The sequence below is a fragment of the Leptonotus elevatus genome, chromosome 14 (genome assembly GCF_054856555.1).
Source record: "Leptonotus elevatus isolate MCC_2025b chromosome 14, RoL_Lele_1.0, whole genome shotgun sequence".
Lineage (NCBI taxonomy): Eukaryota > Metazoa > Chordata > Actinopteri > Syngnathiformes > Syngnathidae > Leptonotus > Leptonotus elevatus.
This window is the reverse complement of record NC_141252.1, coordinates 373,683-401,528: the sequence shown is the minus strand read 5'-3', so window position 1 is coordinate 401,528 and position 27,846 is coordinate 373,683. Positions and strand designations below refer to the sequence as shown.

At 40.4% G+C, this 27,846-nt stretch overlaps 1 protein-coding gene across 1 annotated transcript; it reads left to right on the top strand.

Annotated features, from left to right (window-relative positions):
- Positions 1-6,783: 6,783 nt before the first annotated feature.
- On the top strand, positions 6,784-27,554 carry uggt1 (UDP-glucose glycoprotein glucosyltransferase 1). The gene is given in 41 exon segments (XM_086095301.1): positions 6,784-6,807; positions 6,809-6,872; positions 7,489-7,630; positions 7,719-7,795; positions 8,456-8,589; positions 8,679-8,791; positions 8,857-9,031; positions 9,621-9,717; positions 9,786-9,864; positions 9,943-10,043; positions 11,855-11,954; positions 12,201-12,261; positions 13,238-13,329; positions 14,204-14,354; positions 14,431-14,550; positions 14,632-14,717; positions 15,755-15,890; positions 15,970-16,101; positions 16,170-16,334; positions 17,736-17,856; positions 17,980-18,078; positions 18,236-18,259; positions 19,698-19,792; positions 19,936-20,142; positions 21,208-21,339; positions 21,416-21,546; positions 21,645-21,740; positions 21,826-21,928; positions 22,005-22,084; positions 23,247-23,436; positions 23,511-23,669; positions 23,737-23,822; positions 24,009-24,093; positions 24,169-24,260; positions 25,133-25,322; positions 25,413-25,595; positions 25,678-25,838; positions 25,935-26,049; positions 26,370-26,486; positions 26,647-26,800; positions 26,874-27,554. Coding segments are annotated over 41 exon segments (4,689 nt in total). The 3' UTR covers positions 26,894-27,554.
- The last annotated feature ends 292 nt before the right edge of the window (positions 27,555-27,846 follow it).

Sequence of the window (27,846 nt, the reverse complement as noted above, 5' to 3'; positions counted from 1 at the left end):
GATGAAGCATAAAGGGAGGCATGACAAGTGTGGAGGTCTGCAACATGTGGCTTTTCTGTGACTTTGGTAAATAAATATTTAATCATAATAAATGCCAATGCTATTGTAGTTTCAAAAAACATAGTATATTTTGCATTGTTCAGTGAAGTAGGTCTTTTCAACTCAAGTTGACGGCAGACTGTGTGCTCCACACGTGCTCAAATGGTGATGGAACGCAGAAGACGAAATAATTCTTGGTTGGCTGCAGGTGGATAAATTAAGTTTGTCTTTAATTTCATGAGCACGAGAAGGACTCAAATAGACATTGACGATTTCGTTTAAAAGCAAGCATCTACTTAAGTGTCTATTTTTCCACACTTGCAAAAATTAAATGTGCTCCTTGTAGCACTTTTTTTGATTTCATAAATGACCGCAATCCCCGAACAAATCTGCAGTAATTACACATGATTTCACTTTTGTTACTTGTTAAAGATGAGACTGACCTTAGAATTGTGACTTATTTATTTTTGTTTCAGCCCTTATCTAAAAAAGACAGAATATAAGAAAAGTACGTCTTTATGGGAAGAGAGAGACTCCCCTCCCAGATGTGCAGTAATCTCTGCCACCGAGAGAGAGCCTCCATTATTATTGCCAAGTCAATCATTCATGAGTAGGATGCAAGCAAGCCAGGGCAGTCTTCTTACCAGTGCAACGTTACCACACTGCAAAAGAAGCTCAACAGTGCCCCCAACAGGAGGGAGGCCTCCACTCCTTTATCTAGTCTTTCTGCGAGTCCTTTTTTGGGGGGCGTAAAAGTGGAGATTTATCAGGAGTATGATGGGCTCGTAAAAATGAAATGTTCTACCGCCTCTACAGGATCTGCTGAAGGATATACGAGGCTGGAGGGGATTAAGGTGAACCCCAAGCTGGCCCCCGTCCAAACTATTCTTTGCCAAGGTTAGAATATCCTCTGGCCTTAATGCGCAGGCACGCACGCCCCCCCCCCCCCCCCCCCCCCCACACCATCACAGCCTTTGGTGTTATCTTGCCCAAAAGCAAGGTATTGGTTAGATCGTCTTTATTTTACCTGCAAATAAATGTGTTTATTTTTGAGAAAATGGGTCTAGATTTTCTTCATTAAAAAAGTATATTTTCAGGAAAATTTTAATCTTAAATTGTTATTTTTTTAATTAAATCCATTTTCAAGATAGTTATGTATTGTCCAGAAAATATGCATGCTTTTGAAAAAGAATCAAAATCTAATGTGAACTAAGCCAAATATTTTCAAGAAAAGGCTTGGTTTTCTAGATAAATTTAGAGATAAATGGTTTTCGATGTTCGTGGTAAAGTTGCAATCAGTTGCGAATAAAATTCCAGGCAAAAAAATCTGTTGTTGAGAAAAAAAAAGTCTATATATAGACAGATATAGATTTAAACAGAAGTTTCTTTATTTTCAAGGGGGAAAAAGTAATTTGCCCCCAAAAAAGTTGCTTATTTATCATTGAAAAAATTGTCGTAATTTTTTGTGGAGAAAACAAGTCTAGTTGTTTTTTTTAATAGAAAATGATTTATTTAAAAAAGCCATATTTTCTTGAAAAAAAATCGTAATTTTATGCAAATAAAATCGCATATATTTTCAAGAACTGTCTAAGTTTTCTTGATAAAAAAAAACTTGAAGAATTTAATGGTAAAAGTGACATTCTTACACGAATACAGTCATATATTTTCAAGAAAATAAATCTAGATGGTCTAGAGAATGTTGTGTATTTGCAAAAAAAAGTATGTTTTAAGCATTCTATATTTTCTAGTTTTCAAGAAAAAGTCTAATTTTCTTTCTTGCCACTTTTGGAGAAAACATTTTATATATTCTAATATATATTGGATTAGATACTATATTTTCAAGCAAAAATTTAAATATTTTCAAGATGAAAAGCATATTTTCCCGGGGGGAAAAGTTGTAACCTTTTCTGAATGAAATGGAGACTGCGTAACGCGAACACAGCAGACAGTCAGCTCCATCCATCACTGGAGGGGTTCACAGGGCCCGTGGGTGCCCCCTGGCAAGTTCAAACCGCCAATCCCAGCACTGGCACAGAACACAAAGAAGGTGACCCCAAAGCACAGCAAGGAGAAGGGTAATAATAATAATCATCATTCCTCTGGGTATATCCAAGCGCCTGGGTGGAGATGGCAAGGGCAGGCGGCGCCGTTAAAGGCATCCTCCTTTTACCGTATGGATTTTTCATCCGGCATCTTAAAACACCCGTGTGTGCCTGTGTGTGCATGTACGTGTAACAACCCAGTCAACGAGGGCAATGGGGTAAAGATCACAGGAACAAGTATCCAGATTGTAAACCCTTCAGGGTATGTAAAGAAATTAAATGTGGAAGATCGAAAGGCTGTTGTTATAATGATTCGTGTGAATCTCATCTATGAACTCATGCTGATGACTGTTCTCATAACAAAAGCGGGGACGTGTTCAGTACGTCTCTAGTTTGGATTTTTTTTTTCTCCCGTAGAAAAAATCGAAATAAATAATCTGTTCCAGAGCCACCATAAAACCAATAAAAGTGAATTTTAGAGAAGTGGATGAATGCCTTTTTATTTATTTTTTATTTTTTACCTGTACTCTATATGCCTTTCAAAGTCACACGCATTCAGTCACTGTCACAGATCAAGTGCTGAGGAACATAAAGATTCTGGCTCCAAGTGGACAAAAATAATACCTGCGCCTCATATGCATATTGTATTAATATTATGCATAAAGCTTACAAATACATAAATAATTAAATGCTTGAAAAAAAAAAGTTAATTAAGTTAAATTAAATTTATTCAATAAGTATTGGGCTAATAAAATAATTGTTGAATATTTTTTCATAAAATGGTCATGAAATAAATGAAAAAGAAAATATATGATGAATACATGACATTATTAAATGAATGAATGTACAATTGAGTCATTGTTTTCACATTTCAGTTAATTCATTCATATTTAATTATGTATTTAATTCACACTTCTGCCTATAGAGCTCGACCCAATTTCACATCAGGTGTATTACGAGATGCAAGACAAAAAAAAAAAGTAAAAAATTGATGAGCCTCCGTGTGACTGTAACGATGGACGCTGCCAGGCGTATAAAGGTGTTAGAGCGGCCAAATATTGAACGTGTCTTCAAATGTCTGAGATCATCACTATTAGAAGCCGTTGATTGTCACATTTGTTGTCACCTACAGGCGGGAGGATGTTCTCACCCTGTCAGTGTCAAAGTCAGTGCAGGCATGTAACCATAATGCAAGTGTCCACACCTATTTCCAGAGCTTGTGTATATAAATACTTGAATCATCATTTAAGTACAAAACACAAAATAAAAACATCGCCAGTGCTAATGCTAGCAAGTCCTCGCTTGCAATAAGATTTTAGGAATGAAAGTTCTGTCTCATTTTGATGTACTGGGCTACTCTATTTTAATGTTGGTCACTCTTGATGGTGGTACAGTACTTATATTTATATAGAACGACTTACTGCTATTTTTCATATTAAAAACAGTCATTTCAATGGAGCAAGTTGATTTAAAATATGAGGACGATCAGGGAACAACTTAAAAATTTGTGTTTTTTTTCTGTGTTTGTTTTGTTGACTCTGGCCTCTTATAAACAAACAATTCCCTCTTTGACGGCAGCCATTCTCAGCCGGGAGCATGGCGGCGGTGTCGCCGCCTTGTGTCGCAAGTGACAGAAGTGGTTCATCGCCGTCAGGTCGTCTTTGTCTCGGCAGACTAATTATGGAGTAATGGCTGTCAATGATGTCAGGGAATTGATGCGGCACGACACATGCTAACGGCGCTCAGGGGTCTCACGGCTAGCTAACTCAATGTGCTGCTTATTTATAGAGCGGGAACGGGCCTGAGAGCACTCAGATTTATGCTCCCTTGTAAAAAAAAAAGAAAAAGAAAATGCAATTAGTTTCAAGCTCACAGAAGCGTCTCAATATGATGATGTCATCTGTTGTGCTGCGATCACTTCATTCAGTTAGGTTCAGTGGCCAGAAATATTTTAATAATAATTTTAATTAATATTAATAATATGATATTATTATCAATAATGTGATATTTTTTTTAATTCATTTGGACAGAATGTTTACTGATAAAGGCTACTTTTATCACTATCCTGCGAGCATGGAGGTCTCAGAGAAAGTGGCCATGTGTTTTAGTCCGCATATTCGGTGCGGGGGTGGGTCCGCACCTGATGACATCATAGAGTGAGCAACCGCTCGTTTTCTTGGGTTGGGAGGGGCTGGTGCTTGGAGAGCAGAATGACCTAGAATTTCTCATAGTGGGCGAATGGAGGAAAACATCACTTTGGTGATATTTTGGTGAGGAGTTAGCATTTTAACAAGCTCCAAAAAGTTGATTTTTCACGTTACTTTAGAGGCCAAAACATGAGTTTAATGTTCTCATAACGTTTAATAATTGAATACAGTTGTTCATGTACCATGGCTTTATGATTGTGTATATGCTAGTAGCTTGGTTTTGCTACATCATGAGTCATGACTGTCTTTGTTTTATGTGCTTGGCTGCCATCATGTGGCATCAAACAATCGAAACACCTGTCATACATGTCTTAACCCATGAGTCATATTCTGACATTTGGAAAAGAAGGCAAGCAAAGGGGAACAAAGCATTAGCCTGGCTAAATGCAATTAGCCAATACTTACGGCTACGCTGTGTACAACTTTTAACCAGAGTCTATGGGAACATTAATGACATATTTATCCTGCCCAAGATGTACAAATATTTCCAAATATATTTATGTTCCTTCATTTTTTACGTCCTCTTGTTTAAGGTAATGTGATGAGTGACGGGGCGGGGCCCTATAGGTCAGCCGCAACATAAATGTTGAAATGTAAAGAGATAGAATAGGCCTACAAGGTCAAGGCTGAGTTCAGGTTCATCATGTCATGTACAAGAAATTAAAAGTATATTTTTTGCTGAGATAAATGCTAACCAGCAGCTTTTTTTTTCCCCCAGTTGTTTTGCAGCTTCACGACAGGGGGACCCCAAGTTGACCCCCATTAAACCGGTCCAGCACGCTTTTTTAATTAGTGGGAACCGGCGCGAAACGACATGACGCCTTCATATTAATGGAGGTTTAATTGAGGTCATTGGCGGGTCCCCTGTTGAGGCTTTCAACCTCTAAAATGGCTGATGGGTAAGGGTGGCGGGAGCAGGAGAAGACCCCCAATATCACGCGTCACCAAGGGTGCGCCATTTAAAAGATGACAGCCATCTCCCGTAATTCATGAGAGGATGTCACCTCGTTGACAGGTCGCTGCAGGGCGAGCGTGTGTGCGTCTTTTCTACATCATGCTTAATTACACCTTGTACTAAATGTCTTGTGAGGACACTGCAGCCAGTCCTTGAATGTGGATCTATCTGATTGTTTTGCGTGTAAAAAGGTGGCTGCACATGTACTTTAACAGTGAAGGTCAACTGCGACAAGATAATTAATGTCGCCCGCTTTTCGCAAAATGTTGAATCACAGGCTGTAACCGCTCCTTCTGGAGGATCTCTTGTCCAATTTAATTTAGGCCGCAGAGCAGGGAAATGGAAAAGAAAAACGCAAAGAGCCATGATGTCTTCTCACTTGTGCCTTTTGTACAAGTCGCATATATTAGGACAGTGGGTCTCAACTGTTGACACTCTTACTGGACGTTCATTTTTTCGTATTGTGTTCAAAAATACAGTACAGGTAGCCTTTTAAATATGTGTGCACCATATGTTTACAAATCTTCCAAGGTAAAGGTCATGAGTTCGTTCCTCAACCCTTAAGTGACTTTTACACCCCCCCCCGCGCCAATTCTTTATTTTACTCTCTTCCAAATGTAAATATTAGCCAACTCTAAAACTGAGTCTATTTGGCCCCACTCTAAATAGAGTCAAATTTACTCTACAGAATGTACTGTGTAGCTACACATGCTACCATAACGTGGTGGCACGTGTACTAATGGTTAGCATAATTGACTCACTCAACTCATTTGTAGAGAAGGAAAAAAAAACCACGGCTGCATACAAAGTTCCTACAAAGTACTTTACATGGAGTTAAAATTAGTCATACAATAACAAAGAGTATTAGGAAATGCAGATGACTGTAACAATAAAGGCTTTTAACAGCGTACTTTATACGATATCTGTGACCATGTAACTGATGTCACTGCTTTGCCACGGCCCAATTTAAATTGGAAGTTGCAGCGCACAGTTGTTAAGTGACTACGGGCTTTTTCCAATGTACAAATAATATATGAAAATAATAACTTTAAACTGTTTATGTCTTTGCATTCACATGTATTATGTTTCATTATGTATATACAATGCAGTGGTATTTCTGTTCATTAAAAAGACGTTTAAAAATCTGGTGGTTTCTGCAACACATTAAATGATCTGGTACCACTGTAACTATTGCAAACGTTTTTCCAAACTTTGTATGATTTGTTAATTAATGTTATAAATTAATTGTTTAGTGAACACATTTGTAATCACCCCAGTTTTGTTTTTATAGTGTTGCCATGTTCAGGCGTTGCATACAAATGTTTAATAAAAAACACATTTATAATCATGGCAGACGTGCCATAAGGATGAAGAAAATACCTGAATAAATAAATAAAAAATATTACACTCTTGTAGTTTTGAAAGGTATACTTCTTAATGGTTTGGTATCACGGCTTTATTTTTTATATTTCCCTTATTTTTAGAGCGCGTAGTCAGTTTTTTTTATTTTCTTCCCCCAAGCTCGTTTTTGATCAGGCTAATGTATTGGCTACCTAAACCCTCCCCTGACAAGGACCCTACCTACTCTCCGGCAAATCATAATTCCAGGAAGCTACGAAGCCGGCTTCGGTGAGGAGAATAAAGCCTTACTTTTACATACAAACCATTGCCTACCTCCTGGTTATATAGGAAAATGTATATCTCGTCTTAATCACGCTGCGCACAGACAAAAACGGTTTAAATTATGTTTTACTGTTAGCTGAAAGAGCTAGCTAGTCCCTGCGGCTAGCCTTAGCATTCCAGTTGTTGTGAACTCGCCGCCATTGGTTTCTCTGTAACAACAATGTAAGACGCCTGTGGTTGGTGTTCATTAGACATTTGATGTTGCTGTCTTTCAACGCATTGACGCTAATAACGTGACGGCATAAAATCAGTGACAGAACGAACAAACTGCGGTCATTGGATGAAGGAGCCACGCTGAGAGTTCCTATTGGTTGGAAGCCGTAGCGTCTTTCTGTTTACAAGCGAAACTGCTGGTGCACCCACACGACATCCTGTTAGAATAAATGTAGTCACACAAAATGTTGTCATATAAAGTCTGACTCTTCAATGAACCAACTGAAATTGCATTCTGTGATGTTCATCTGAATCTGATCAAATGTTCAGCCCTTAATTGCTAGCGATGGTTGACGACATTGCTGTCTCCTGTTCATGTCCTCAAGTTTCCTCTAATGTCTCCTGCCAGGTGCAGGCTGGACGATGTGGCTTCTGTGGATTTCACTATTGTTGCCGATCACTGCTGTTTCCGGTGGTGGGGCCGACTCCAAGGCTGTCACCACCACTCTCACGGCCAAGTGGGCCGACACGCCTCTACTGCTGGAAGCCAGGTGAAAACCCCCCCACCACGTTTAAAATTATTGTTTGAATGTTCACTTTAAAACTCATTGCAAATTAATTTTGTGTCGTCTTCTTCAGTGAGTTCCTGGCAGAGGACAGCCAGGAGAAGTTCTGGGACTTCGTTGAAGCCAGTCATAGCATAGAAGAGCACGATGGTGAGCGAAAGCTATTTACTAGAGTATTTGTTATTACAGTGGAAGGTGGCCAAATCTAGGAAACGGGTGAGCTGTGATATAGGCAATGCGAGGTGGGACCAAGGCGAGAGCATACACAGATGCCTTTTTGCTGTGTCGATTAATGTGCATTGTCCTTAATTTAAAATTTTTTTTTAACATGGTGCCAGCGGGTACTAATGAGCAGCCTACCGGTCTGTTCTAAAGGTAGCTCACCAGTGATGGGACACTGTGCATAACAAGAAGAATTAAAACAGAAGAAGAACCTTCATGTTTCTTTCTCTTATCTTAATGGAAATAATATTCTATATTATGTTGAAAAATAAAATGGATTGTGTTCAATGGGAAAAAAACTGTCTTTTTGTCCCCCCCAAAAGAAGACATTTTAGATCTCTAAATTTAATACCATGATAATGTGACATTTTGTTGACTGTTCTCATACCGTCAGGCTACTATTTCTAAGTGAGGCACATAGAACATATTAGTGAAAAGAAACAAATTTACTTGACTTTCACTTTAAGGGATATTTTCCCTAAATATCTCTCAAAATCAAAAAAATTCCCAGCTTTAAGATGTTGACTTTTTGTCTGTTGTTGTGATGTAAAAATTATCTGAATGCCTTGTTTGTTTCTCGTTCTCCAGGCGACACCGACCAGACGTATTACGAGTCGATAGTGCAGAAAGCGAGCACCTTGCTCAGCTCTGTCCAAGTGAACATGCTCAAGTTCGCCCTGTCCCTCAGAGCCTACTCGGCAACAGTGCACTCCTTCCAGCAGGTATCAGCAATTTAACTGTTTTGTTGTTGTTGTTGTTGTTTTTGTGATTGTGTTTTAGCCAGCATGTAATAATCCTGCCGTGCGTCTAGATTGCGTCCAATGAGCCTCCTCCTGCCGGCTGTTCAGCCTTTTTCAACGTCCATGGAGAGAAAACGTGCGATCCCGACACTTTGGAAGCACTCCTGAAAACAGCGTCAGGAAGGTAACGACAAACAGAAATGAATTAAAGTGCCAAGATAATAATTGACTGTGCTGTCTCCCTCACAGGCCGAAGCCTTATCTTTTCAAAGGCGACCATAAATATCCCGGATCAAAGTCAGATGCTCCCGTCGTCATCCTGTACGCGGAGTTGGGGAAAGCACATTTCCGGGAACTTCACCTGGCTGGCGTGGACAAAGTTGATGAAGGCTTGGCAACATATGTGCTCCGTCATTATGTTGCTGTGGGTTTCTCAAATGTCATTCTCTCTGGGCTACATTTGTGTCTAAGTCTGAGATAGCCATCTTTTGTGCCATTCAGTTTGATATTTTAAATTGTCACAGACTGTCTTGAGGGGGGAGTTGGCAATTTTCAAAAAAAATATTTTTGTCAGAATTGGTAAAAGTGTCATTATGACCTGACCTTGGTAGCACATGCTTAAAATGATTTATGAAAGAAATGATCACTCTCTGGCTGCAATCATCTCCTCTCCGTCTGATTGATTGTGTTTCCTCAGGTTTGATTGTTACTTGTGGATCAAATTAAACAAGATGGAGCCAGAGAGGCCTGATTTTTATTGATTTTTTCACAGATCATATTAACATGTATAATGGTGCCTTGAAATACAAGTTTAATTTGTTTCGGGACCATTCTTGTGATTCATAACAACGACAATGGAAACGTTTTTTGTTGTTGCTTTAATTGAATGGCCATTGTGCTGCTCCTTCTGGAGTCAATTATATTTTTTTATGATGCATTGCCAGTTTAGGATTCAGTGATAATAGATGGCCGTTCTAAACTCTTTTCAAAATGTCTATATCCTTTCCTGGTAGAATCCGAGCACAAACAGGGTCTCTCTCTCCGGCTATGGCGTGGAGTTGGCCATCAAAAACCAGGAGTACAAGGCGAAGGATGACACACAAGTCCAAGGTAAACGCACACACAACACAACATTATATGTACACCCACAACAGTTAGTTAATAGAATGTTGTTTTAGGGGCAGAGGTAAACGCCACAATGATCAGAGAGAACGATCCGGTGGACGAGGTCCAGGGCTTCCTTTTCGGCCGACTCAAGTGAGCCAAACACTCTTCGCTATGCAGCTCCTCGCCACAGAGTAAGAACATATTATCAGTGGCATTGTGTATCTCCAGGACACTCTACCCAGAACTGAAAGAACAGCTGAAGGAGCTGAGGAAACATTTAGTGGAAAGCACCAATGAAATGGCGCCGCTCAAAGTTTGGGAAATGCAAGGTGGGTCCCATGTCCCATGTCCAGTGGAACTTCTAAAAGTCAAAGCTCCTTGTCCATCTCTTGCATATACTCCTCTTTTGTGTTGTGTTTGGATGTTTTTGCGACACTGTATTCAAAATGATGGTCACGCGATAATTTGGCTAACTATGGAAAATCCCGAGAAGTTGCAAATGTTCATTTTTAAGGCAGTGTCATACTAATATATTAACATTACTTTGAATTTGTTGATAAGTGATGGGTGTTTTTAAAAATATGATAACATATTGGAGGTATTGTCTTCTCCAGCAGTCACTTCACATTACATAATATCCTTCCTCTACCAAGCCGCGGTAACGGAAACATTCCCAAAAGAGGCTCACTGACTGCTTTTGACAATGAACGTAAAGTAGAACAAGCTTTTTCTTTGGCTTTTTTGCATCTATTTTTGCAACACTCTGAAAAACAGGCAGCTCACTCAAGGTGACTCATTTATTCATACACATTGCTTTTCTTTGGCTTTAGCGTTGTCTTTCCTGACAATGATTCCAAAAGATCCAGCTTGGTCACTTCCCATTCAAAGCACGCCTGGTGTTCGACCTTGTGAGATTGCAATATAAATCATATCCAAACAAATGTTAGAAAAAGTGCTCCAAACATGAAGTAACAGTCACCAAGCAGGCGGCAGGAATGAAACACATCCTCAGCTTGCAGTTTAACACCTGCCAGCATTATATCTGCCACTTCCATTTTGAGGGAATCAATTTTACAACGTTGTATATACCCGCCGAGGAGGCGCGGCGGCTCTGCGTCCATTAGTTTGTCGACAAAGTTGACAAATGGGGACTTTTCACTGGCAGCGGAGAAGTCGCAAGTTGTAAAACACTCGGTTGTTCATTCACCTCAAATGATAATATGATTTCCTCGCTGTATCATATAAAGCAAATATCTATATGCTGGTTTTTAGACCGTTCCATTGATAATGTGCTAATTAATAGAAGTAACTGGCTAGTTAACTAGTGAACCGAGGTTATTGCAGTTACCGAAAAACTAACAAAATAAGTTCAATTGAATAAACATTTTCATAAACGCAATCGAAACAATCAACTGAACTCAACTGAAAGAAATGAATGCTGAGAGGACTTAAATATGTTGCATAGAGTGGCTTTGTGAGCTCATGTCATCATGCAGCTAGTTGCAACACATCCACAGACTCTCCAATCAATAAAGCGAGGTCGATCGTCGAGACGTCATATCTTTGGGGAGATATGAGTCCGCTGCAGCGTTAAAGCCGCATTGATTCGCATTTTACAGCATCCTTTAAATAATCCACTTCCACAATTTCTTTCAACTTTCTCCAGTTGCATGCGTTGCAGGAGGCTTGGACAGTGCCGCCTCCACAAGGCCGCTCGGGTTGTCCACGGGACGGGAGGGAAGCAGCGCTTTCAAAGTGTCATGTGGGCGTCGGGTTTTTATCTGCAACTTTGCCAGGGCTGGTTAGCGCTAAGAAGATAATATTTTGTCTATAATTCATGTGATAACTTCATTATTTTTCATGAACAATTTTAATACCTTAAAAAAAAATGTCAACAGAGGCGTTGAGAAACGGGAAACGTGTATGTTTGTGAGTCCTTGTGAACGTGTATGTGATGCCAGTGTCCTTTTGTATCAGAACACCCAAGAGTCAAAACTGGATAAGCGTCCAGCCGTCGTTCTTGATCCAGGGGAAAGTCCAGATAACATGATTTGGGATGTCAATGGCAGTGAATGAGTTAAAATAGGTTGTTTTATTTTACTTTTTTCCCTCTCCACTTTTTGCACATCTCCTTTTTCAGACCTGAGTTTCCAGACAGCTGCTCGCATCCTGGCTGCTCCAGCTGTGGATGCCCTCAATGTCATGAAGGACCTAAGTCAGAACTTCCCCACCAAGGCCAGGTCAAGAATAAGCACACGCAGACGCATAATGGCACCTACTGCTTGGAAGTTAAAGGAATGTTTCACGTTTTGTCTCGGTTTATAACAGTACCAACATGCCACCTTTCAAGGTTCAATAAAATATTTGGCACAGCGGCATAAAAATAGAAAAGTGTTTTTCATGTGGTATATTTACATTTATAGCCTACAAGTGGTTTTCATAAAAATATTGTCCCTAATGTGCATCTTTTCTCCCCCCCCCCGTAGGTCCATCACCAAAACGGTGGTCAGCGCTGAGATACGCAAAGAGATCGCCGAAAACCAGAAGGTACCACTTCCTCTCACCGACAGTCTGTCACTGGCCACTTGAAAGCTGTTTCAAAATGTCTGCTTATGGAGGCCAAATTTTACATGCATGATGGTCCAATTGCACCATTAGTAAACGGACCTTTCTTGTCATTTGACCAAGTCGGAGCGATTGAGAAACACGGTCGTGGCTTTGATATTGATTTAAACCTTCCCTACTGCTGTCATTTGCACGTGTTAAGTGTCAGATGTTGCGTTGATTCCAAATGATATGGAACGTCACACATAATTAACCTTTCAACTGGTAAGTTGATCCAAAAATGTCAGTGAAAATTTCAGGTAAAGATTACATCATCATCGAGGAACTGGCTAACTCTGCCTATTGTTTACAAAGAATGTGAAACGGTCCATCAAATCACTTTTTGATTTTGTTGGTGTCATTTTTTGTTGGACTGAAGTCTGATTCAGGCCAGTGAAAAAAATGGTCTCAAACAAACCATTATTGCACAGAACCTCTGCAAGAACTCAAGAGTCCAAGGGGAAATATCTCAAAATTAGGACTGCCTCCACTTTTATGGAGGCATTATTATTTGAAGAAATATGAACACGTGCACCCCGCGTGACATTTTCTGTCAACACGCCGTTTGAGCAGGACGCACAATATTTGTGTTCATGGCGTCCTGTTGTAATTGAGGCGATCGCAGTTTTGATTAAACTGACGTCGTCTCTCCCTAATGAGATTTAACTGCCGGCAGGCAGTGACTTCCAGCAATGTCACGCAGGCAGTAATTAGCTTGTTTAGCTCATGGTTGGAATTGCTCGACTAACGGACGGCGGAGCAAAGCTGACAGCGCTTGTTAGTGATGATTGTCGGCATCAGCTGTATTTTAATGTCTGACAGGATGTTGGTACTTGGAGTATTTTTTTTGTAAGTGGTAATTGGTGTAAAGGTTGTTACTAGGTTATTTTATTTAGTGATTCCCTCTTCTTTCTTTCAGTTCTTCAAAGGAACGCTGGGGCTGCATCCGGGCGACTCTGCACTTTTTATCAACGGGCTTCACATTGATCTAGACTCACAAGACATCTTCAGGTACTCGCACAACATTATTAACCAAACAAACCAGCAGTTTCATTCTGTGTAGCTATCCGTTCACACTGGGTTGACAAATTAGTGTCTCAAGTGAACCTAAGGCTACGTTCACATTGCAGGTCTTAATGCTCAATTCAGATTTTTTGGGTGAAATCGGATTTTATTGAGTAAGCGTTCATATTACATATCAATTGCGACCTCAATCCAAAAACCTTGGACATATACACACTGTGTATGTTTACCTTTAATCACAGGATTGGGACAGGACATGATTATTTATTTATTTATTTTTACTATTGTCCATTACTGGGATGGGACAAAATTTTTGCTGTGGGAGTGCAATGACACGGGAGTGAAAATCCACTCTCGTGTTACCCTCAGTTCACACTGACATAAAAAAGTCACATTTGGGCAAAAAATTCCAATCTGGGTTGCATTTGCCTGCAGTGTGAATGTAGTGTAAAATGCATGTTTTTTTGGAATATGAGAGGAAGACCATGCAAGCCGAAAACAGAGATTCAGACTCGGGACCTCTTAACTGTGAGACAGATTGTGCTAACCACTAACCCCACTTTAAAACAGATCAGGCACTGCCTGAACTTATTATGAGAGGACATTTTGGATTGTGTTGCAAGAACATACCCATCAATGCAAAGATGAAAAAAATGTCACTTTTTAAAGGGAGGAAAAAAAATGATATCCAAAAAGAAACTTGGAACAAAGTCCATATAAGTCTAGTTTTTGTATACACAACAATAAAAATATTAAATAAAACACGGACTCAAATATCAACGTGCTGTTAATGCAAAGACATTTTACATCGCCCTTTCTTCACCTGTATTGGTCAAACTCTGAACTGTCACATGTTTGGTAGTGTGTTTGAGGTGCTGCGCAGCGAAGCGCAAGTGATGGAAGGTCTGCGTTCACTGCTCATCGACACGCCCTACATCCACGACATCCTTAAGCTCAACGTGCAGCCGTCGGATTCCGACTACGCCGTTGACATCCGCAACCCCGCCATCAGCGTAAGAGCCCCATGCGCTCCACAGATAACGCAAGTGCATATATATATATATATATGTTGTCGTTTGTGTCTTTTAGTGGATTAACAACTTGGAGACAGACCATCGCTACAGCTCGTGGCCCTACAATGTTCAGGAGTTGCTCAGACCCACCTTCCCGGGAGTGATTCGGCAGATTCGCAAGAACTTCCACAATCTGGTAGGATGCCGCCGACGAACCAAACTGGAGTGAATCGCAATCTAAAATCTTAACACTGAATTTTATTGTGTGTGTGTGTAGGTGATCATTCTGGATCCAACTCAAGAGAACGCTGTGGAGCTGCTAAGTGTTGCAGAGATGTTTTATTCAAACAACATCCCACTCAGGTAGTTGCTTTTAGTTAACCAAACATTTATTGATTGATTTTATATTAAAAAAACATTTTAAGTAGTCATGATTAACTCATTCACTGCGATTGACGGCTATCGACGTCAAAAATTCATTTGAACTATTTCTATTAATTTGACTTTTTTTTTTTCACTTTTGTTAACATGAGTATGAAAACCTGGAATTTTTTTATTGTACATTTAGAACAGATATAACATTTGTGATTAATCGTGAGGTAACTAGTGAAGTCATGCGATTAATTACGATTACAAATTTTAATCGCCTGACGCCCCTGATTTTTAGTCATCTTTTCTTCTTACAATAAAAATGTTTCTAGGTTTTCATACTCTTGTTAACAAAAGTGGGGGAATTTTTTTTTTTTTTTTTTTTTTTTTAAGCATGTCTTCCATTTTGTTGCTGAAAAACTCATTTTCTATGTTTGGTGCTATTTTTGAAATGGCGCCAAAGTCCCGTCTCATAGAAAAGCAGTGCATGGTAACCATCTTGTACCATAACCATAACCCCTGGTGCCGAGGAATTCTGTTGAAGTGAGAGGAGGAGCCTGATAATACTTTCTGAAAAGTAGCAGTTTGGTTTCTATACGTAATTATAAACCGTGTCAGAGGGACATACATTATTTTTTCACTCTTTGTGGCAGTCTTTATACCCTGGATTGAGAATATATATCATTATATTAATATAAATGCCATACTTCATACCACACTTTAATTATTGAAAACATTGAAGACAAAATTCTAGTAGTATGAAGTGAATATGGAATGAAATGGAACACGTTTATGTTTCATTTATTATTATCCAAAATGGAAAGTGTAATATTTATTACTCTATAATTACAATGACATTTTAGAGCTATGAGCACCAGACTACCAGGCCTTTTGGCATCCATTTCTGAAAATCAATTTCTGAGTTTAGTCAGGCATGTTTGCGAGGACCTTTAACTCAAAAATGTCTGCACCTGCCATCTTGTGTGAATGCTGATGAAGAGGACAGCATACGGTGTGGGTATGTTTCGTAGGATCGGGCTTGTATTTGTGGTGTCGGATGAAGACAACATCGACGGAATGCAGGATGCGGGCGTGGCCCTGCTGCGGACTTACAACTACATCAGCGACGAGGTGGACAGCCATAATGCTTTCGACGCGGTCATCTCGGTGAGTCCAAGCCTCCGACCGTGAGACGTGACAGCGTTGTTGTCACATCATCTCGTTTAATTTTCACGTCCCCCTCAAGATGTTCAACCGCGTGCCTCCGGGTGGCCGACTGACCGTCGCCAATGTGATTCAAGTTCTGGAGAAGCGGTTCCCCTACGTGGAGGTCAGCAGCGTCCTGGGAGCAGATTCCAGCTACGACAACAACAGAAAGGTGAGACGATGGTTTTCTTCACAATTGAATCCAGTTTGCTAATTCACTATTTGTGTACACGTGCGCAGGAAGGACGGGCGTACTATGAGCAGACGGGGGTGGGCCCATTGCCGGTGGTCATGTACAACGGAATACCGTACCAGCGCGAGCACCTGGAGCCGGACGAACTGGAGACCATCACCATGCAGAAGATCCTGGAGACCACCTCCTTCTATCAGAGGGCTGTCTACCTGGTCAGTTGGAGCACATTACAAGTACACTGCAAAAAGGACAGTAGAAAATTTAAGAATTTTTTTTTGTAGAATAAGAAAATTATTACTTAAAATAAGCATTTTACTTACTGTAAGATTTTGAAAAATAAGAAAATAATACTAGTTCCATATCAACCACAGTGGTCTTGTAAATAGCATTTTTAGACTAAAAACAAGTACTGGTAATATTGAATATTTTCTTAAAATACATACCGGTACATATTCATTTACAATTGGCCAACTCAGCCTGAGTGCTAAGCAGGGAGGTAACGTGGCCCATTTTATTGTCTTTGGTATGATCCAGCCAGGGATTGAACCCACAACCTCCCAGTCTGAGGGCAGACACTAGACCACTGAGCTGGTAGTGCATTTACTGGAAAGAGGAAAAATGAGCTTAGTAAATATAACAAAACGAACCACTTGAACGGATGATTTTTACACGAGAAAAAAATGCTGACAATGAAGAGCTATATTGCACTTTTGTCTGATTGTTTACAGACTTGTATTTTTTCCATTCATCTTATTACTGGATTATGTAAAATCTTAAAATAAGAAAATTCAATTTATGAAACCCCAGTTCAGGGCCTTTGATGTTGGTTGGCCATTTTAAAATGTGTAAAATGCTTGTTTTAAGCCTCACAGTACTTAAAACTGGCTGACTCGATGCCAAGACTGCTTGATCAAATAAGATAATTAAGTAACAAGTATCCTAAAATAAGCAGAATGATCTTGTCTGAAAATGTTATTTTTTTTCCAAATAAGTAAATTTAGGTTAAATTTAAGAAATTATATCTTACTTAAGAATTCAGTTTTTGCAGTGTACTGTATAGTTGGGGTTCCTTCAGATCCTTGAAAAAAGTCTTAAAAGGCTTTGAATCCATAGCAAAAAAAAAAAACTTTAATACATTTTCAAAACGCATAAGTAGGATTTTGTCTCATATCTCAAAACAGATGATCATCCTTAAAGATTTAATTAGCGAATAACTCTTGCGGTCCTTGTAGTATGTATCTGCGTTGAACATAGAAGATGCACATTTGAGTACAGGTGCCTTCATCCTGGTTATTCAGTCATTTGTGAAAGACAGTTGGCAGTTGGCAACCTTGTAATTTGAGACGCTGTTTGCTAATGATGTCTCCTAATGACTTGTTTTAATCTCCGCTGTGCTGACTTGCAGTAAAATAATGAGATCCAATGCTGAGCTAACAGTCGGGGGACTGCGCCCGCTGCTGATTGGCTGACAACAAAGAAAGAAAACAATTAGTTTTCTAGTTTGGAAGCAAGTTTAATTGAACGCTGGTGTCAAGGGATTGTGCTTTTTTTTTTTCTTCTTTTTTTTTATCAACACCTTTTTCTAATTGATCATAAGTGATGTTCATTTGTAGGGAGAACTGGCCACCGATCACGATGTTGTTGACTTCATCATGAACCAGCCCAACGTCGTCCCTCGCATCAACTCCCGAGTGCTGTCCACCGCCAGAACCTACCTGGACCTCTCCGACACCAGTGAGTCCATTTCAATAATCGTCCCTCAGTGTCATCGGGGAGCCTCTTGCAAAACCGCCAACGTAATGGCCTGCCTTTTCTTTTCTTTTTTTTTTTCTTTCTTTTTTTCCCCCTTCTCCCTAGACAACCATTTTGTGGACGATTACGCTCGCTTCTCCACTCTGGACACACGGGAGAAGAGCACGGCTGTGGCCAACAGCATCAATTACATGACCAAGAAAGGTCAGCGCTTTAAAAGGGGTACTTTTTGGTGGCGTTTGAGAAGCGCCCCAGTGAAGACGATTCAGTTACCTTCAAGCCCGAACGCTCCTCATGTGCTCTCCTCCTCTTTCCTCCTCTTCCGCTCCGTCCTCGTGCTTTAAAATGTTGCCCGCGCCAGCGCTGACCACCACCAACCGGCATGGTAATCACCTCCTCATTATCCCCTGTAGTGCCGCTCGTCCATCCTCGCATCATCGCTCGCACGTTGGCTCATTAGGCATGACATTGTCCATTTAAGGTCTACCTGCTAATGCGCTCAACTTTTAACTAACTTGTATCTTTTTCTCCATCTTCACGTCGGGAGCATGAATGTAGTGCTTATGTTGTTGCACCGCCTGTTGCGCTTTTGCCCACTGTACGTTTAAACTATCAAGAGATTGCATTCACTCTTCCATTTTGTCTTAAATGACTAGATTTGGTGAGTAGGCAATTGTAATTTTTTTTGTTTATTTTAAAGAATGGAAGTGATTCATGAACTTAAGTTTTACGTATCGCTGGCGTCGGGCCAAAACCTTGTACCGGTAAAATAGGACCAAAAATGGCATGCTTGTTCAACCAATAGCATTGTATCATTAATTAATTTCCTCACAAAAATGTATAAACACGTTCTATTTTAAAATACATATTTATGTGTTTTTTGATGCTAGAGCATACAGAAGGCTTTGATGCAGCCTCTGAACTGAAAAGAATGCTTGACGCAATTGTAGTTATTATAAAATCGGCCAGCAGGTGGCAGCAGAGTATAAGAGATCAGCCAGGGCCATGTTGCAAAAAGCTCTTTCCCCACTGTTTTAAACAGATTTGTGAATAATGATGAAACTTCGCTATATTCTAATGCTAATTGCTACAAAATGGAAACATAGAAATATATATTTTTTTCTGATGAAAGAAGAGACTCTTTTGGTAGGTTTGATGTTTTTATAGCAATAGAACGCAATATTCTGTGGGCCTCGCAAAATCTGTCAAAATCCAGCAAAACAGCCGGGAGCGAAGGGGGTTGCTTCAGTGAAAATGGCTGGGAGTGAATGAGTTAAAAAGAACAAGCCATTTTCAACACTTCAGATTGGTCAATAATTTGTAGAAATGAAACACACACACACACACGTGTGGACTAAACAACACTATATATTTTTGGAAAAATCAGAAATTTACGAAATTGTGACTGGTCCGACACCAGCGATATACATTTAACGTGTGTAAAATTACTTAATTATGATTGAATTAATTCTGAACCTTATTTTTTTATAATGGTTAATCAGATCATTTGATTAACAAAAATATTTTAGTAAATAATTGTAATAATAATTACTGGTAAATTAATTTCTGTCTTATATCAAGCATTAATGAATATTAGCTGACTAAAATAAACAGTTTTACATATTAAAATGTATTTAATTAACCCCAAGGGATAAATTAGGTCTATCTTACATCGACATCCAACTTTTTTATTTTTTATTTTTTATTTACCCCATCTATGAAATTAATTGAGACCCTTGAAAACACAAGTACGCCCACCCCTGAGGTACACACACATCTTGTCATCAAATCGTGTCATTTTTTCTTCTGTCTCCGCTCGCCAGATGATGGCTACATCCGGCCTGTGACTTTCTGGGTGGTGGGAGACTTTGACACGCCTTCAGGACGCCGCCTCCTCTATGATGCCATCAGACACATGGTGACTTTATCCCATTTATCCTCAACATGACGGCTTATCTTCTTCATTTGACCTGTTTCATTAAATAAAAACAGACAAACAAAAAAGCACAAGCATTTTCCATGACACATTTCCAAGACGTTGCCGTTTCTCGCCGCCGACAGAAAACGAGCAACAACGTGCGACTTGGCGCGATCAGCAACCCGTCGGCCGAGCCGTCCGCCGAGTCGAGCCGAGTGACTCGCTCCATCTGGGCCGCCATGCAGACGCAGTCCGCCAACAACGCCAAGAACTTTATCACCAAGATGGCCAAGGAGGATACGGCAGCGGCACTGCAGAAAGGAACCGACGTCGCAGAGTTTGCTGTTGGGGTGAGTTCATCTCGCTCGTTTGTTTACATGTCCTGGCAATTTTTTCCTCCTCGATATTATAATTGAAATTTAATATGCAATCATTTTTTCAAGATGTTCTTCTCATTTAATATTTAACAAGCACGAAATACATTCATCTGTATTAGAATACTGGTAAACTCATTTATTATACATAAATGTTTTGGTCTTATCGGTTAGACTTGTGCTAAAATAATGGCAAACAGACCATAAATTAATTTGAAAGAGTTGATTTATCTACTTCAGTTAGTTATTTATTTTTACTAGTGTTGTCAAAATGCATTACTTATGGTTGAATTAATTCTAAACTGTATTTTAAAATAACAATGCATTTTTTATAATGTTAATCAAATAACTTCATTGCCAAAAATATTTTTGTAAATAATTAAATAATAATTAAATTAATTTGAAAGAGTTTATTTATCAACTTTAGTTAGTTAGTTGTTTTTAGTAGTGCTGTCAAAATTTATTAATTATGATTTAATTCATTCAAAACCTTATTTTAAAATGACAATGATTTTATTGAAATGATGAATCAAAAAATGTAATTGCCAAAAATATTTTTGTAAATAATTGTAATTATAATTACTGGTAAATAAATGTTTGTCTTTTAGGTTAGACTTAGGCAAACGGACCATAAATTAATTAGAAAAAGTTGATTTATCTACTTCAGTTAGTTATTTATTTTTATTAGTAATGTCAAAATTAATTAATTATGGTTGAATTAATTCTAAGCCTTATTTTAAAATGACCATGATTTTTTTATCATGTTAATCAAATAACCTAATTGCCCAAAATATTTTTGTAAATAATTGTAATTATAATTACTAATAAATATTTTTTTAAATTTGTAAATAATTGTAATTATAATTACTGGTAAATTAATTTCTGTCTTTTAGGTTAGACTTAGGCAAACGGACCATACATTTATTTCAAAGAGTTTATTTATCAACTTCAGTTAGTTCGTTACAGCTTTGTATCTGTATATGTGTTGTGTAATTTCCAAATCAATTAAATATGTTCACATTTTGTGAATGTTTCCGTCAGGGGATGGATGTGTCGTTGTTCAAGAGCGCGTACGAGAGCCACAAATTTGACTTCCTGCTTTCCCACGCCGCCTACTGCCGAGACGTGCTCAGACTGAAGAAGGGCCAGAGAGCCGTCATCAGCAACGGACGAGTGAGTCCTTCTATTTTTTGGGGATGGATTTGTTCCTCACTTAACACGGGTTCCGTTTTGCTTCTTCCCGCCGCAGATAATCGGCCCTCTGGGGGACGACGAGGTGTTCAACCAAGACGACTTCCTCCTGCTGGAGAGCATCATCCTCAAAACGTCGGGCGAGCGCATCAAAAGCAAAGTGCAGCAGTTCGGCATTGAGGAGGACAGGTTTGCTTTCTTTCTCTTTTGTTTTGTTTTGATCACTCTTGAAATTTTTATTTCAATACAGAGATATTTGTTACAGCTTAATACTGGTTTTCTCTCAGGGCCAGCGACCTGGTGATGAAGGTGGACGCTCTGCTCTCGTCTCAGCCCAAAGGGGAGGCGCGCATCGAGTATGGCTTTGCTGACGACCGCCACAGGTGAGCTTGTGGCCCGAAAAGCAAACGTCTCAGAAATGGACCCGCGTTGATGTTCCGCCACGTCGAACTTTGTGCTTGCCACCAGCGCTGTGAAGATCCGTCCCAAGGAGGGAGACGTTTACTTTGACATCGTCGCCGTGGTGGATCCCGTCACGCGGGATACTCAGAAACTGGCTCCTTTCCTGGTGGTAAGCCTTAACTGACTTCATCCTCCACCCATCAACCGTCGACATCTCGTGAACACCGTATGCCGTCTCCCTGCAGGTTCTGAAGCAGCTGGTCAACGTCAATCTGCGCGTCTTCATGAACTGCCAGTCCAAACTGTCTGACATGCCTCTGAAGAGGTACGAGTTGTAACTAGGTCGCTCGTTTTAGCATCGCGTTAGCATTATGGGTAGCGGACTAACAACAGCATGGGCAGTGACTCATTCACTCGCCGCCATTTTCACTGAAGCAACCCCCTTCGCTCCCGGCTGTTTTACTGGATTTTGACTGACTTTGAAAGGCCCACAAAATATTATGTTCTATTGCTATAAAAACATGGAAAAAGAAAGAAAGATCAGAGTCTCTTCTTTCATCAGGAAAAAAAAGTATATTTCTATGTTTCCATTTTTCTGCAATTAGCATTAGAATATAGCTACGTTTCAGCATCTGTTTAAAACACTGGGGGGGAGCCTTTTTGCAACATGGCCCTGGTTGATCTCTTATACTCTGCTGCCACCTGCTGGCCGTTTTTGTAATAACTAGCATGGCTTTGAGCTTTATCTTCAGTTCAGAGGCTCCATGCTCTAGAATAAAATAAAATAAACACAAATGTATAAATACCATGGTAATATTTAAAAATTTAACGCATTTTCATGTTTTTGGGAGCACATGAGTTAATAAAGTACATTGTTAACTTGGAGAGAAAATAAAAAGTTGAGCTTGTTAATTTTTGAGGAATTCAAAATGATAAGCTTTATGCATTATTTAGCTAACAATGGCTCTTACTTACTTTTATTTATTTATGTATTTTACTTTTTTAAATTATTAATACTATTATTTATTTATTTACTTTGTTTGTTACTACCTTTATACATGACCTTGGAGCAGACTGCGGCTTGACTTTTATATTTATTTAATTTTTTATGATGGAACTGTAGCTTTATCTATTAGCTAGCTAACAACAAACTAGCATTATTTTAAAGTATTTTAAAGTAAAACAATTACATTGTTTCCTTTGGAGTAGACAAAAGTGACTGTTGATTTTTTTTTTGTTGAGTCAAAGTTCTTACGTGGTGGAGCAATAGCCTTTTCCGTTAACTAGCTAAAAACCGCATAACATTACTTACAGATAATATCAATATATTGCTTACCTTGGAGCAGACAAAAGTGTGCCTGCTGTTTTTGACTGACTACGTGAGCGACCGCATTCTCCACTAACAAACCAATGAAAGCACACAATTATTTTCCATTTCTCACCGTTGTTCGATTTTGAGCCAATTTGCTTCCCCGCGTCCTCTCCAGTTTCTACCGCTACGTGCTGGAGGCGGAGCTGGCGTTCCGGGCGGACGGCAGCTTCTCTCCGGGCCCCACGGCGCAGTTCCTGGACATGCCTCAGTCGCCGCTCTTCACGCTGAACCTCAACACTCCGGAAAGCTGGATGGTGGAGTCCGTGCGCACGCGCTACGACCTGGACAACATCTACCTGGAGGAGGTGACGTCCACGACAAGGACGTTGAGATTTTCCGAAGCGGCTCACGCTGCTCGTTTTGTGCGTTGATGCGGCAGGTGGAGAACGTCGTGGCGGCGCGGTACGAGCTGGAGCACCTCCTCCTGGAGGGTCACTGTTTCGACGTCAGCTCGGGCCAGCCGCCGCGCGGCCTCCAGTTCACGCTCGGCACCGCCTCCGAACCCGTCATCGTGGACACCATCGTCATGGCAAACCTCGTACGCGGACGCATCACGAGCTTGTCGTCAGAACCACACAAACGTTTTGACTAAATGTGTCGCGCAGGGTTATTTCCAGCTCAAGGCCAATCCAGGAGCTTGGAACCTGAAGCTGAGGAAGGGCAGATCTGATGAGATCTATAAGATTTACAGGTGATGACGTGGGTTTTTTTGATAGAGTTGTTGGGAGTCGGGCTTGCTAACATGCTAACCGTTGCTATGCTAACGTGTTGCCTAGCAACATGACCATTTCAAATGAGAAAAATACAACACGTTTGCAGTTGTTGCGCTAACTTCCGGCAAGATAGCAACCTGAGCGCAGCCTTTTCCCTTTTACAGTCACGACGGCACGGACTCGCCGGCAGACTCGGACGACATCATCGTGGTCCTGAACAACTTCAAGAGCCGAATCATTAAAGTCAAGGTGAGCGCGAGTGCCGTGAGACCGGCGCCGTCTCTTCTCGCCGAGTTCTCGCTCAATCTCGCGCGTGACCATCAGGTCCAGAAGAAAGCCGACAAGATCAACGAGGAGCTGCTGAGCGACATCAGCACCGAGGAGAACGACAGCGGCTTCTGGAAGTCTCTGACCAGGTAACTTTACAAGCTCATTCGTATATGCAGTTAAATAATAATCATTGTATGCAAATTCCGATTAATATCAAAATAAATCTACTTCAAATCACATTTAAAATCATCCACTGCCATTGACGGCTATTGACATCAAAAATTCATTTGAACTATTTCTATTAGTTAAATTTTTTCCCCACTTTTGTTAGCAAGAGTATGAAAACCTAGAGAAAAAAATGTATGGTTCATTTAGAACAGATATCAAATTTATGATTAATCGTGAGTTAACTATTGAAGTCATGCGATTATTAACAATTAAAAATTAGAAGTGTTGGGCAATTAAAATCTTAATTAATTGCATAACTCACAATTAATCACAAATTTTATATCTGTACTAAATGTACAATAATAAAAATTCTAGGTTTTCATACTCTTGTTAATAAAAGTGGAAAAAATGTTAAACTAATAGAAATAAACTATAAAATATAGTTTCAGTTAGCTTTTGTTCTTTAAAAAAAATTTTTTTTTATTTCATTAACAAAATTGTTTTGGGATTTTTTCGTTAGTTTCGTTAACTAAAATAACCTTGCATCACTGTTGCTCGGATCTCATGTAACAACCAATCACAGCTTAGCGTCAGAAAACCGGTGAGCTGTGATTGGTTGTTGCCAGCAAGTGGCAAAATGGCCGTCTTCTGATAATGATAAAAACGGCTAGAGTTTGCTGCATAACTCATATTCCACAAAGGTCACATATATCATAATATTGTCAAGAAATGTTTAAGGTTGACTTGAGAACAGAGTGGGCTGTTTTCCCACCCCTGAGGTACCCCAAGCATTTAAAAAAATTAATAAATAAAAAAAATCAGCTCAACCTTGAAACTGCCTCCTTCTCAGGGGCTTCACGGGCGGCGGGAAGACGGAGGAGGCCAAGCAGGATAAAGACGACGTCATCAACATCTTCTCGCTGGCCTCGGGTCACCTGTACGAGCGCTTCCTCCGGATCATGATGCTGTCGGTCCTGAAGAACACCAACACGCCCGTCAAGTTCTGGTTCCTCAAGAACTACCTGTCGCCAACTTTCAAGGTGCGCTCTTGTCCGTCCGTCTCTGGCCGCCTTTTCATAAAGGCGCGCTAAGCTTGAACGCCGCTCGTCGTCTTTCGCCGCCCCCCGTAGGAGTTCATCCCGCACATGGCCAAGAAATACGGCTTCCGGTACGAGCTGGTGCAGTACAAGTGGCCTCGCTGGCTCCACCAGCAGACGGAGAAGCAGAGAATCATCTGGGGCTACAAGATCCTCTTCCTGGATGTCCTCTTCCCGCTCGCCGTCGACAAGATCCTCTTTGTGGACGCGGACCAGGTCCTCAACGCGAAAACCCTCGGAGGAATTCTGATATCGCAGCGTGGAGTCCGTGCAGGCCTTTGCATTTATTTCCTTTCAGATCGTGCGCACCGACCTGAAGGGGCTGCGGGACTTTGACCTGGAGGGGGCGCCGTACGGCTACACGCCTTTCTGCGAGAGCAGACGGGAGATGGACGGATATCGATTCTGGAAGTCCGGCTACTGGGCCAGTCACCTGGCAGGACGCAAATACCACATCAGGTACGGGAGAAGACAAAAGACAAATATGAAAAGTGGAAAATACACAAAAACAGACGCACGAACATGGCGCTACGTGACGTGACGTGTGCTCTCCAGCGCCCTCTACGTTGTGGACCTGAAGAAGTTCCGGAAGATCGCAGCAGGGGATCGACTGCGTGGTCAGTACCAGGGTCTCAGCCAGGACCCCAACAGTCTGTCCAACCTGGACCAGGTGCGCGCGCGCGCACACACACCTCCATTTTGTGCCTCTGCTCCCTCTTTTGCTTATTTTTTTCTCTCATGGGACTGGTACTGTCGAGATAGATTCCCAAAAAGTTTTTTGTTTGTTTTAAATATAATTATTAGATTGTTGTACAACCTGCAAATTTTGCAAAACAAAAAATATATAAAAATGTATACATAATGACAAAAATTAGTTAAAAAAAGCCAAAGCGTCGTTATAATTTCAGCTAAAATCCTGGACGTGACATCACAATCCAAAAGTACACCTTATAATTAATCAACATTATTAATGTTTTTCTTTTGTGCAAGGATCTTCCCAACAACATGATCCACCAAGTGCCCATCAAGTCTCTGCCTCAGGAGTGGTTGTGGTGCGAGACGTGGTGTGACAACGCGTCCAAAAAAAACGCCAAAACAATAGACCTGGTAAACTGCACAGCAATAAAGACATATTTTATATATATATATATATATATATATAAAAGCAGGCTGTCCTACACTTGACGGCCACTGGAGGGCGCTCTAGTTAACAGATGACACATTAACTTCCATTCATCATACTGTATGTATTTGCCTGTGTTTGTAGTGTAACAACCCGAAGACTAAGGAACCCAAACTTCAGGCGGCCGTGCGCATCGTGTCCGAGTGGAGCGACTACGACCAGGAAGTCAAACGGCTGCAGACGCTCGTCCAGCAGGAAATCGCACAATCGAACCCTACAGCAGATTTACCCAGCACAGGTACGACCTTAGGGGAGCACGATAGACAGAAATCTACCAACATATAATTCTCTTGACTGCGTGTCTCTTTCAGACGTCCACACGGAGCTGTGAGGACGCCATCTTTTCGGGACGCCAAAGCCGCCAGCTCTGTTTCAAGAGCCATTTTGTCTCCCTCCTGCCACAAAATGGCTTCCGCGCTCCCACAATGCCGCCGTGTTTTGTTTCTCGGCACTTTTGCCTCACACTTGGGAGCGTCTTCCGCCTTCCTGTGTGCTCTTTGCCGGAGTACCCGGAGAAAACTTCTCTCCAGGTACTCCAGCCAACTTCCGTATCCCCAAAAAGCATGCGTTAGCCTCATTGAACACTTAAAATTGGCAATAGTGGTTGAGTTTACTGTATGTGTCCTGTGATTGGCTGGCAACCAGTCCAAGGTGGACCCCGCCGCTCACCCAAAGTCAGCTGCTGGGATGGACTCCTGTGTGTGTGTATGTGAATGTGTGCGTGTGTAAGTAAATGGCATTTGTTACTTTTCATTCATCAAATTCCATTTTTATTGTCACTATGATGGTGTCCTTGCTTGAAGACTTTTTTTTCAATGAAAACAATGTGACCTGTGGTATATATTTTTTTTTTTTGTAATGCTAACAGCATTTTGTTCATCTGCTTGGGGAATGAGGAATTGAGTGCTGGCACAGACGACAATTAGTGGAATAATTCCTGTATGACTTTTGTGGGGAGGGGGGGTGTTTTGTTTAATAAAAAAAAATCCAGAAAATTATTTACTTTTTTGCCATTTGTCATATTTTGATTTGTTTTAAAATGAGGTTTCACATTTGTTTTTCTCATCTCAAACTTTTAACACCAAATACCTTTTTTTTCTCCAAAGTATTTAGTCGTTTAATACAGTAGCATACGCCTCAGTGTTTATACTTAGCGGTTTTAAGCCCAAAAAGCATTTGCTGCTCCTAAATTGAGGAGGGGGGGAGACTTGAAAAAAAAAGATTCTAAACGAATTGCACCTACAAGTTTAATAAAAATGTTAGAAAAAAATATTAAGTAATGCT